The 13487-nt window shown below is 41.7% G+C and overlaps 1 protein-coding gene across 8 annotated transcripts in view; it reads left to right on the top strand.

Annotated features, from left to right (window-relative positions):
• PIK3CG (phosphatidylinositol-4,5-bisphosphate 3-kinase catalytic subunit gamma) overlaps positions 1-1959 on the top strand; it is a 217765-nt gene extending 215806 nt beyond the window's left edge. For all 8 annotated transcript variants that reach the window (XM_069765075.1, XM_069765071.1, XM_069765069.1 and 5 more), the window contains one exon: positions 1486-1959. In XM_069765075.1, coding sequence (XP_069621176.1) covers positions 1486-1767 — 282 coding nt within the window. In that variant the 3' untranslated portion in view covers positions 1768-1959. The remainder of the gene's footprint in view (positions 1-1485) is intronic.
• Positions 1960-13487: the final 11528 nt, after the last annotated feature.

The raw sequence follows: 13487 nt of genomic DNA, 5'->3' as shown, positions 1-13487 counted from the left end.
AAATATGAAAAAATGAGAGCGTTTAGCGCATAAATTGGCCAATTCATGTGTACCTGGTAGCCACATTAGGGCATCTCTCGTATACCAGGTCCTAAACTTTCCTTTCCTCGCTGAGAATAAACGTCTTTATCTGAATGGGTACCTGTGAAACTTCTTCTTAGACTAAATTTCTCTCTGTGGAGGGGTAATGGACCTGCTGCAATTAAAACACCTGTGACTAAGAGGCTGAGTGCTCGGTCAGAAGGCTAGAGAATATATTTCAAAAAACTGACCGTCACATCCAAACATAGATCGACTGTGAACAGGTGCTGAACCTAGAGTCACCAACTCGTGCAAAGTCAAATAAATGAGGCAGCACACTGTAGCGCTAAAACATGCAAACATGAAGCATGAAAGTTGAACTGCATTACTGCACTAGAAATATGAAAAAATCAGAGCGTTTAGCGCATAAATTGGCCAATTCATGTGTACCTGGTAGCCACATTAGGGCATCTCTCGTATACCAGGTCCTATACTTTCCTTTCCTCGCTGAGAATAAATGTCTTCATCTGAATGGGTACCTGTGAAACCTCTTCTTAGACTAAATTTCTCTCTCTCTGTGGAGGGGTAATGGACCTGATGTTCACACAAAGGTGCATACCACTTTTCAGACACACCCTATTCCTCTTAATCAATCAGGCTCCTTTCATGTTGCAAGTTCCCTCATCAAGACCAGTGTTCTTCATGCCAGTCATGCTGAATTAGGGCCTAAGAGACTAAAAAAGCCATAGTGCCTACTGCAAAAATTGCAAGATTACAAATTTTATTTTCTTTATCAGTACACAAGGAAATATAGCAATAAATGTTGAATAAAGTGTGTGCATATTATGACAAACCAATACAGATCATTATCAATGGTCTAGTAGCCAAACGTACAGTATATAAGGTAAATATATAAAGTCACCTAAAAACTGGTATCAGTGCGACAAGAATCACCCACAGTGAAATGATGCAACATTTCTAGTAGTAACAAACCATTCCAACAATTGCTAACAAAACAAACACATAACCTTAAAGGAAGAAAGAAAAAGAGTATAAAACGTGAAAAGAAAAAGAGAATAAAAAGGAAGGAATGGATGGAAAGTGGAAAACAGAGGTACCACCACATACAACACTCCCCCACCCCCGCAGGCGCATAAATGTTAATATATATATTCTTTTTATTATTATTATTATTATTATTATTATTATTATTATTTTTAAATACTTGTAATATAAAACAATAGGTAATTGTTTTACATTTTATGTCATTTAGGGCATATACCCTGGTTTTTCAAGCCAAATTGCGCCTACATTTTGATGTATTTGGTTAGATAAATCTCCTCCAGTTTTTTTAATTTCATGATGATTTTGGCGTATTCACATGTCTAGGAGAAAACTTTAAGTATAACATAATGCAATGTTTGAATTGTTGTGCTAACTGAATGTATACCTTTTTATTCCCAGGATGTATGTGTAAGAGCCTATTTAGCTCTGCGCCATCATACAAACCTTATGATCATCCTGTTCTCCATGATGCTTATGACAGGCATGCCTCAGTTAACAAGTAAAGAAGACATTGAGTATATTCGAGAGTCACTGACTGTTGGAAAAAATGAAGACAATGCTAAAAAACATTTTCTTGACCAAATTGAGGTTTGCAGAGATAAAGGCTGGACTGTGCAGTTCAACTGGTTCCTTCATCTCGTTCTAGGTATTAAACAAGGAGTCGAAAAGCATTCTGCTTAAATTAACCTTCCAATAACGACAATGTGTGTATTAAAGATTTACCATTCCTGACCCAAAGCAGCATTAGCTCACAGTAACCATTTCATAATTTTTGCTGATCAATGAATGCTTTGCGTTAATCTATTTCTTGACAGTTCTACAAAATCAAATAGTTGTTTGCTGACTTTAATAAAAACAAGCACTTTCCAAAGAGCTTCCCTTTTTTCTTACACATAATGATTTATTCTCAAGGTGTGACAAAAAAAGCAGTTGGGCGGTTAAGGGTGGTCCATCCTTGGATAAAATTTCAGGATTGAGAGAAGCAGATAAAAATCTAGTCAGCAGCACATGTCTCCAAATAACATACTTACTGCCACATAATGAATTTTCAAACCGACAAGTGAAGCCGAATTCTAACATTGTGTATATTACACACTATTAGTAATCCGCTAGCTGCAGTGCTTGCCAAAAATTTTCCCGAGGCTGAGTACTAGTGATGAGCGAATATACTCGTTACTCGAGATTTCTCGAGCATGCTCAGGGGTCCTCCGAGTATTTTTTAGTGCTCAGAGATTTAGTTTTTCATGCCGCAGCTGAATGATTTACATCTGTTCGCCAGCATAAGCATATGTGGGGGTTACCTGGTTGCTAGGGAATCCCCACATGTACTTATGCTGGTTAAAAGATGTAAATCATTCAGCTGCGGCAAGAAAAACTAAATCTCCGAGCACTAAAAAATGCTCGGAGGACCCCTGAGCGTGCTCGAGAAATCTCGAGTAACGAGTATATTCTAGAAAGAGAAACACGCGGCAACACTCACCGAGCCTGTGGTAGGAATTCGACTTTATTGAAGCATCTTTGTAACAATCTTCATGGCACGGGGGAGTAGGGAAAGAAGAGGTGTGAGCAGGGAAGGAGCGACGGCTGTTTCACGCCAAAGCCGGCGCTTCTACGGGTTCAAGCTGAGAGGATGTGACGCCCGGGGAGGTAAGTGTGAAGCCACCACCCCTCAGTGTCAGTACCAATCAGACTTGCAGAGTGACAGGTGCAAAATAAAACAACAATTAGACATGTTAAAAACAATGGAATCAACATTTCAACTTGGTATCACAAATACTAAATACACTAGAAAATAGAGTCACAGATTTATAAGATCAATTATGAAAAGTTTCAAGATCTAAAATCGATCTAATGAAAAAAGTCGATCTAATGAAAAAAAATCGATCTAATGAAGAAAAAAAAAAACTCCTTTCCTTATTATATCTCACATGGATGGGTAACTGTTAGAGAAACAAAGAGAATAATGAGTCCGTCACTGTATATAATCCAAAAAATGTATCAAATACAAAAAACGCATGCTAATTACCAGGAAAGACCGTTTGTTGGCCAAATTAACCCCAAAACACGGACATGTCAATTTTTTCATTTAGACCAGCGGGTCCAGTTGCCCGTGTTCTCAGGATCCATCTAGCCTCTCGTTGTAATAATAATTTGTGTAGGTCTCCTCCCTGTCTGGGTAACACAACCTTTTCAATGCCTGCAAAGGTTAATATGTCCGGGTTACCATTATGGCATTCCCTAACATGTTGAATAAGTCTGGGCACCCCTTTTCCTGAGCGGATGGATTGATAGTGTTCTCTAAACCGTACATATAATTTCCTTATTGTTTTCCCAATATAGAACCTCCTACAGGGACAAAAGATCACGTACACCACATACGGTACTCAGTTTTGCACGTGATGAACTGCTTCACGAAGTGTGCACAAGGTCCAATATTCATGACAGGCTCCTGAATATGAAACTGGCAAAATTGACATTGTCCACAGCAATGGTTACCTTTCGGAGTTGCCTGTTCCAACCAAGTAGTCTTTACCTTGGTTAATCTGTTTGGACTAACATGTCTCTTAGTCTTTTGCCTCGTCTATTGGCGATAAGGGGTCCTCCTGCTGCTTTTTTCTCTAGGTCTCTATCTCTTTCTAGCACGTGCCAATGCTTTCTAATTATCGATCTAATCTCCCTGTCCATCGGGCCGTATTGGAAGCAAAAGGTGAAGCGTTGTTGAGGAACTGCACTAGAGTGCTCTGACTGAGTCTGAAAATTGACCCGCTCTATTGCATTTGATAAGACTTCTTCAGGATAACCTCTATTTCGGAACCTATTGCAAATATCTAGGGACTGAGTTTCAAACCTTTTGTGAGTAGTATTCACTCTTCTGGATCTCAAAAGTTGGCTGTAAGGTAGAGATCTCTTAACATGTGGGGGATGACAACTTTTGAAATGCAGAAGCAAGTTAACGGCCGTGGGTTTACGGAAAATCGACGTGCATAATTTCCCCTCCTGAATGTCAATCGCAACGTCCAAAAAATCTAATTTTTGTCCCCCAAAAACATAGGTAAAGGACATACCCATATCGTTATTAGTATTTAAAAACTCTACAAATTGGGTGAATTCATTTTCGGTACCGTCCCATATTAGAAACACGTCATCGACGTATCTCAAAAAAAGCCTGATATTTTTCAAAAAAAACATTACAGTCTGAGTATATATAGTCCTCCTCAAAAACCGCCATGTATAGATTCGCGAAAGTACATGCAACCGGGGTCCCCAAGGCAGTCCCCGTGGTCTGTTTGTACCAGGTATCGAGAAAGGTGAAGATGTTGTGGGTGAGGATAAAATGGAGACCCCCACACACGAAATCTATGTAACCCTGACTTCTATCTCTTGTCTACAAAATACGTCTAATGGCTCCTATACCTCTCTTTTGTGGAATATTCATATAGAGATTAACCGCGTCGATGTTGAAATGTTGGTTCCATTGTTTTTAACATGTCTAATTGTTGTTTTATTTTGCACCTGCCACTCTGCAAGTCTGATTGGTACTGACACTGAGGGGGTGGTGGCTTCACACTTACCTCCCCGGGCGTCACATCCTCTCAGCTTGAACCCGTAGAAGCGCCGGCTTTGGCGTGAAACGGCCGTCGCTCCTTCCCTGCTCACACCTCTTCTTTCCCTACTCCCCCGTGCCGTGAAGATTGTTACAAAGATGCTTCAATAAAGTCGAATTCCTACCACAGGCTTGGTGAGTGTTGCCGCGTGTTTCTCTTTCTATGATATATTTCATGTACTGTTTTCTAACGCGAGCACCTCCTGAGTACGTCAGTTCTAGTGGCCAACTGCACACCGGGTTCCAACACGGGCTGTGCGGCTTGATTTTTTCTTCTCCCGTTGGTAACGAGTATATTCGCTCATCACTACTGAGTACCTGAGGTTTAGTTGCAAATCTGCATGGGTATCAGGGCCGGACATATCATGATGCAACCTGTGGAGCTGCACACGGGCTGAAGAGGTAAGGGGGACCACTACCAACTGCAAAACAGGTGAAATTGTGCATTATGATGGGTTATTGAACTGCAAAATGCCCATATATTGTTGACCAGGGGCCTGTTTTCTGTTGTATCCAATTTTGAGGGTTATAAAAAAAATGTCATCTTGAACTGAACACAATGTGTCCAGCACATAATAGGTGTGGCACAGCAGGATAAAACTTTATTGTTTACGTTGGTCTCTCCATTGTGGAGATAATCCCTCTGTGGTGACATTGGATGTCATTAAATTTTACACAGGAGTAACCTTCTTGTTCTGGACTACTCCTGTGTGAGATGTAATAACACCCTGCTTTGATGTCACTTATAATTTGATTATAAGTTGAGCACAACAGATATAAAGGCGAATACTGACACATCATTGGACAGGCAGTGTGGGGCAGGGACAGTACTGACCATGCTAGGAGAGAAGGAGAGCATACATAAATGCATACTACAGACATGCTTCAGAAGATACAGTGGGGCAAAAAAGTATTTAGTCAGTCAGCAATAGTGCAAGTTCCACCACTTAAAAAGATGAGAGGCGTCTGTAATTTACATCATAGGTAGACCTCAACTATGGGAGACAAACTGAGAAAAAAAAATCCAGAAAATCACATTGTCTGTTTTTTTATCATTTTTTTTGCATATTATGGTGGAAAATAAGTATTTGGTCAGAAACAAACAATCAAGATTTCTGGCTCTCACAGACCTGTAACTTCTTCTTTAAGAGTCTCCTCTTTCCTCCACTCATTACCTGTAGTAATGGCACCTGTTTAAACTAGTTATCAGTATGAAAAGACACCTGTGCACACCCTCAAACAGTCTGACTCCAAACTCCACTATGGTGAAGACCAAAGAGCTGTCAAAGGACACCAGAAACAAAATTGTAGCCCTGTACCAGGCTGGGAAGACTGAATCTGCAATAGCCAACCAGCTTGGAGTGAAGAAATCAACAGTGGGAGCAATAATTAGAAAATGGAAGACATACAAGACCACTGATAATCTCCCTCGATCTGGGGCTCCACCAAAATCCCACCCCGTGGGGTCAGAATGATCACAAGAACGGTGAGCAAAAATCCCAGAACCACGCGGGGGGACCTAGTGAATGAACTGCAGAGAGCTGGGACCAATGTAACAAGGCCTACCATAAGTAACACACTACGCCACCATGGACTCAGATCCTGCAGTGCCAGATGTGTCCCACTGCTTAAGCCAGTACATGTCCGGGCCCGTCTGAAGTTTGCTAGAGAGCATTTGGATGATCCAGAGGAGTTTTGTGAGAATGTCCTATGGTCTGATGAAACCAAACTGGAACTGTTTGGTAGAAACACAACTTGTCGTGTTTGGAGGAAAAAGAATACTGAGTTGCATCCATCAAACACCATACCTACTGTAAAGCATGGTGGTGGAAACATCATGCTTTGGGGCTGTTTCTCTGCAAAGGGGCCAGGACGACTGATCCGGGTACATGAAAGAATGAATGGGGCCATGTATCGTGAGATTTTGAGTGCAAACCTCCTTCCATCAGCAAGGGCATTGAAGATGAAACGTGGCTGGGTCTTTCAACATGACAATGATCCAAAGCACACCGCCAGGGCAACGAAGGAGTGGCTTTGTAAGAAGCATTTCAAGGTCCTGGAGTGGCCTAGCCAGTCTCCAGATCTCAACCCTATAGAAAACCTTTGGAGGGAGTTGAAAGTCCGTGTTGCCAAGCGAAAAGCCAAAAACATCACTGCTCTAGAGGAGATCTGCATGGAGGAATGGGCCAACATACCAACAACAGTGTGTGGCAACCTTGTGAAGACTTACAGAAAACGTTTGACCTCTGTCATTGCCAACAAAGGATATATTACAAAGTATTGAGATGAAATTTTGTTTCTGACCAAATACTTATTTTCCACCATAATATGCAAATAAAATGTTAAGAAAAACAGACAATGTGATTTTCTGGATTTTTTTTTCTCAGTTTGTCTCCCATAGTTGAGGTCTACCTATGATGTAAATTACAGACGCCTCTCATCTTTTTAAGTGGTGGAACTTGCACTATTGCTGACTGACTAAATACTTTTTTGCCCCACTGTATGTTACCTTGATTTCAGGGACCAGTCGCGAACAGTACTGAGAACCTTTCTGACTTAGTAGTTGGTAACTTAGAGGTTGTTGTGGTCAACATTTAGCAAAGACTGTACTCGTAAATAATGCTGGTTGTAGGATGAAAGTTAGGAGAAGCTAAGGAGATGATAAACATATGACTGGAGCTCAGCCAATAGAAGAGAACTATTTATAATGACCAACTTGAAAGGGTTGTCCATTACAAGGACCACCTCCTCTTAAACTACATGTTCTACCCTGATAAAAAAATAAAGCCTATACTTGCCTTCCGTGACGGCTCCTTTCCAGCGGTGTGCCACTAGCAGTCTCAGGGCTGAGATGCGGTGGAATGACACATGATCCCGTATGCCCAATCAGCGCTGGCGTCAATGTCTCCGCTTTTGGATAAACTGAACATGAATAGGAAGTCTGGGCTGCAGCCAATTACTGACTTCCTTTTTGTGTTCAGTTTCTCAAAAGGTGAAGACAGTGGCGCCAGCTCTGATTGGGCGCCAGTGTCACAACACAGCATCACAGCCCTGGGGAGAGCGAGTGCTGACACCGCGAAAACAGTGTCGGCATGGGAGGTGAGTATAGGCTTTATTGTTTTATCAGGGTTGAACATGTAGTTTAAGAAGAAGTTGTCCTGGTAGTGAACAACCCCTTAGAGGCAACTATGGACAATGCTTAGTATCCAAGCACCTAACGTCTGCCAGGCGACATTGAAAAGCCTGAGGTGATAACATCAGAGGAGTTTGCCACATTACTAGAAAAACTTGGTGTGAACTACTCCAAAAGAAGGCGGCTATAGGAGAAGGGAGCTAGGCCCAGCACTTGTTGCAAGACAGATAAATAGCAATAAAGTTTGTAAGATAGAAGGGTTTGTAATATAACACAGCTAAACGTGGCCGCACTGCCCCTCTCCCCACACTGACTCAGGCAGGAGGTTAGGCCAGGAGATCAGGGCTATTTCATTACATTTTACACACTGACAATCCTACTCTAAACTATGGTGGGTGGGTGTTCTTTTTTTTCGCTGTGTTGCTGCTTGCGTATGATTGGTCAGCATCATGAAGGGAGAAGAAGTACATGCCACCAGGGAAAACCAGTGTCCAATTGAACATGAAAAATTAGGTGAAAGGTCCTTTTTAATTAATAAACTTTACATCAGACATGCTGATCTGTGCAGTCCTAATCACATTGTAAGTGCATATCATCCATGGTGCAACTGCAATATGTTAACCATATTTTGTACTTTTTAGTTAGAAACACTTGCTAAACACACAGCAATACGAGCTGCTACTGTTCTATTCATGCTCCCTTCGAGATTCAGAGGCAGAATTTTGCTAATGCCAAAATTATCCTATTTGTTCCAGTGAAACAGTTGAAAATCTTAAGGTGGTTACATTAAAGGGGTTATCTGGTCTAAAATGAAAAGTCTGTAGTCTCCCTGTGCGCTGCGAAAATTCGCTGGTTTCTGAGCCAGGAATGGCGGTAATGTATGCAATATGCATACTCCCAGCCAGAGCCCATCTAGTGGGCGCAGCCTTGCTCCATACACTTGTATAGACGTCCATGTCTACTGGATGGCCGCGCCACTAGACAGGGCATGGCCTCACTCAATACAAGTGTATCGCACACACTGGATGTGTTTTGCCTTGGAGTATCCTTAACGCTTATATCACCACCTTTACTTGCTCAAAAACCGGAAAAACCTTGCCACACACTAGGGGGATTCATGAGTTTGTAGTCACACAGAGTGACTGCAGACTTAACAATTTAGACCTGACAACCCCTTTAAGGTCTAGGCTACACTGCAACTTTTTGTAGCGCTACTAGTTGATTTAAACTATCAAGGGGTCTACCTAGTTGCATGCAACTCAATGTCTTGTTTTTGACTGCAGCTTATACATAAACAAGTAAAATAAATCAGTAGTGCTATAAAAAGTCGCAATGTAATCCAGGACTTAACATAAAACTGGCTACCTTCTGACAACCAGCACTATGATTAATTTTTCATATGAACAATCACACTGTATTGGTTGTTTAAGATGGACATTAAGCACATAGATGCATAAGTCTACGTTCACATTTGCGTTGTGCGCCGCAGCGTCGTCGCCGCAACGCACAACGCAAACAAAAACGCAGCAAAACGCATGCACAACGCTGCGTTTTGCGCCGCATGCGTTCAACGCATGCACAACGCTGCGTTTTTTTGAAACGCAGTTGCGTTTTTACCAAAAAACGCAGCGTTTTTCGACGCATGCGTTTTTTGTGCAGTGAGTCATTCTTCATCCCCCTACCAAAAAAAAAAGTGTCTACACAATAGATAATGACCACCAATGGCTAGAAGAGGGTTGGTGTTATGTAAAATGTGTATATACCATGGCAGAGATGAATTCCTCCCATTTTGCTGGTATTCATGATGGAGCGTCCCATGGACAGTATCTACATGGATATGGAGATGGAATTTGCCTTGGCTCATGCCTATGCTGTTGCCTGTTTTAATCAAAGGGAAAGGGAAAAACGGAGATGGAGTCGTCGCCGCTTTTGGATACACCCTATCGTGGAAGTCCGGGAGAGCCGTGGAGCATACCATTGCTTGTTTGGCGAACTGAATGACAACCTGGAAAAATATTTCGAATATACCAGGATGTCACAGGACAGCTTCTGCTATCTTCTGCGTCGGGTGGAAGGATCCATTAGCAGGCAGGACACGCAGCTCCGGAGAGCTATTTCCGCAGAGGAACGGCTGCTGGTGACTCTACGGTACGTTGCTGTTTGAATGACTGTGATATGTATTTCCTTTTTATTTATTTTTTTAATTTTTGTTTTGGTTTGTAATGGTCAATGTACTTTTATAAATTACAATGTACTTTAATGTAAATTTCTTTATCTTCTTGGCAGTTTCCTGGCTACCGGAGAGACGTTGAGATCACTTCATTTTCAATTCCGGATTGGAGTCTCCACTCTTTCCGGAATTATTGCTGAGACATGCCGCGCATTGTGGGATAATCTCCGGGAGGAATTTTTACCCGTCCCTACAAGCGAAATCTGGGAGGCCAATGCACAGAAATTTGAGCAAGTGTGTTCTTTTCCAAACTGTATTGGCGCAGTGGATGGAAAGCACATTCGGATTACCAAGCCTGCGAAAAGTGGATCCCTTTTCTACAATTACAAAAAATACTTTTCAACTGTGCTCATGGCAATTGCCGGTGCGGACTGCCGTTTTCTCGCAGTGGACATTGGTGCGTTTGGGCGTGCAAATGACTCATGCACATTTAAAGAGTCGGATATGGGCCAAAAATTATATGGCAACAATTTTAACCCCTTCATGACCCAGCCTATTTTGACCTTAAAGACCTTGCCGTTTTTTGCAATTCTGACCAGTGTCCCTTTATGAGGTAATAACTCAGGAACGCTTCAACGGATCCTAGCGGTTCTGAGATTGTTTTTTCGTGACATATTGGGCTTCATGTTAGTGGTAAATTTAGGTCAATAAATTCTGCGTTTATTTGTGATAAAAACGGAAATTTGGCGAAAATTTTGAAAATTTCGCAATTTTCACATTTTGAATTTTTATTCTGTTAAACCAGAGAGATATGTGACACAAAATAGTTAATAAATAACATTTCCCACATGTTTACTTTACATCAGCACAATTTTGGAAACAAAATTTTTTTTTGCTAGGAAGTTATAAGGGTTAAAATTTGACCAGCGATTTGTCATTTTTACAACGAAATTTACAAAACCATTTTTTTTAGGGACCACCTCACATTTGAAGTCAGTTTGAGGGGTCTATATGGCTGAAAATACCCAAAAGTGACACCATTCTAAAAACTACACCCCTCAAGGTGCTCAAAACCACATTCAAGAAGTTTATTAACCCTTCAGGTGCTTCACAGCAGCAGAAGCAACATGGAAGGAAAAAATGAACATTTAACTTTTTAGTCACAAAAATTATCTTTTAGCAACAATTTTTTTATTTTCCCAATGGTAAAAGGAGAAACTGAACCACGAAAGTTGTTGTCCAATTTGTCCTGAGTATGCTGATACCTCATATGTGGGGGTAAACCACTGTTTGGGCGCACGGCAGGGCTTGGAAGGGAAGGAGCGCCATTTGACTTTTTGAATCAAAAATTGGCTCCACTCTTTAGCGGACACCATGTCACGTTTGGAGAGCCCCCGTGTGCCTAAAAATTGGAGCTCCCCCACAAGTGACCCTATTTTGGAAACTAGACGCCCCAAGGAACTTATCTAGATGCATAGTGAGCACTTTGATCCCCCAGGTGCTTCACAAATTGATCCGTAAAAATGAAAAAGTACTTTTTTTTCACAAAAAAATTCTTTTAGCCTCAATTTTTTCATTTTCACATGGGCAACAGGATAAAATGGATCCTAAAATGTGTTGGGCAATTTCTCCTGAGTACACCAATACCTCACATGTGGGGGTAAACCACTGTTTGGGCACATGGTAAGGCTCGGAAGGGAAAGAGCGCCATTTGACTTTTTGAATGAAAAATTATTTCCATCGTTAGCGGACACCATGTCGCGTTTGGATAGCTCCTGTGTGCCTAAACATTGGCGCTCCCCCACAAGTGACCCCATTTTGGAAACTAGACCCCCCAAGGAACTTATTTAGATGCCTAGTGAGCACTTTAAACCCTCAGGTGCTTCACAAATTGATCTGTAAAAATGAAAAAGTACTTTTTTTTCACAAAAAAATTATTTTCGCCTCAATTTTTTCATTTTCACATGGGCAGTAGGATAAAATGGATCATAAAATTTGTTGGGCAATTTCTCCCGTGTACGTCGATACCTCATATGTGGGGGTAAACCACTGTTTGGGCACTCGGCAGGGTTCAGAAGGGAAGGCGCGCCATTTGACTTTTTGAATGGAAAATTAGCTCCAATTGTTAGCGGACACCATGTCGCGTTTGGAGAGCCCCTGTGTGCCTAAACATTGGAGCTCCCCCACAAGTGACCCCATTTTGGAAACTAGACCCCCCAAGGAACTTATCTAGATGCATATTGAGCACTTTAAACCCCCAGGTGCTTCACAGAAGTTTATAACGCAGAGCCATGAAAATAAAAAATAATTTTTCTTTCCTCAAAAATGATTTTTTAGCCTGGAATTTCCTATTTTGCCAAGGATAATAGGAGAAATTGGACCCCAAATATTGTTGTCCAGTTTGTCCTGAGTACGCTGATACCCCATATGTGGGGGTAAACCACTGTTTGGGCGCACGGCAGGGCTCGGAAGGGATGGCACGCCATTTGGCTTTTTAAATGGAAAATTAGCTCCAATCATTAGCGGACACCATGTCGCGTTTGGAGAGCCCCTGTGTGCCTAAACATTGGAGATCCCCCACAAATGACACCATTTTAGAAACTAGACCCCCAAAGGAACTAATCTAGATGTGTGGTGAGGACTTTGAACCCCCAAGTGCTTCACAGAAGTTTATAACGCAGAGCCATGAAAATAAAAATAAAAAATTATTTTCTCAAAAATGATCTTTTAGCCTGCAATTTTTTATTTTCCCAAGGGTAACAAGAGAAATTTGACCCCAAAAGTTGTTGTCCAGTTTCTCCTGAGTACGCTGATACCCCATATGTGGGGGTAAACCACTGTTTGGGCACATGCCGAGGCTCGGAAGTGAAGTAGTGACGTTTTGAAATGCAGACTTTGATGGAATGCTCTGTGGGCGTCACGTTGCGTTTGCAGAGCCCCTGATGTGGCTTAACAGTAGAAACCCCCCACAAGTGACCCTATTTTGGAAACTAGACCCCGAAAGGAACTTATCTAGATGTGTGGTGAGCACTTTGAACCCCCAAGCGCTTCATAGAAGTTTATAATGCAGAGCCGTGAAAATAATAAATACGTTTTCTTTCCTCAAAAATAATTATTTAGCCCAGAATTTTTTAATTTTCCCAAGGGTAACAGGAGAAATTTGACCCCAATATTTGTTGTCCAGTTTCTCCTGAGTACGGTGATACCCCATATGTGGGGGTAAACTACTGTTTGGGCACATGCCGGGGCTTGGAATTGAAGTAGTGACGTTTTGAAATGCAGACTTTGATGGAATGCTCTGCGGGCGTCACGTTGCGTTTGCAGAGCCCCTGATGTGCCTAAACAGTAGAAACCCCCCACAAGTGACCCCATTTTGGAAACTAGACCCCGAAAGGAACTTACCTAGATGTGTGGTGAGCACTTTGAACCCCCAAGTGCTTCATAGAAGTTTATAATGCAGAGCCGTGAAAATAATAAATACGTTTTCTTTCCTC

Source organism: Ranitomeya imitator, chromosome 4 (genome assembly GCF_032444005.1).
Source record: "Ranitomeya imitator isolate aRanImi1 chromosome 4, aRanImi1.pri, whole genome shotgun sequence".
NCBI classification, from domain to species: Eukaryota; Metazoa; Chordata; class Amphibia; order Anura; family Dendrobatidae; genus Ranitomeya; species Ranitomeya imitator.
Note: the sequence above shows the minus strand (reverse complement) of the source record. Positions and strands in the feature narration are given on the sequence as shown.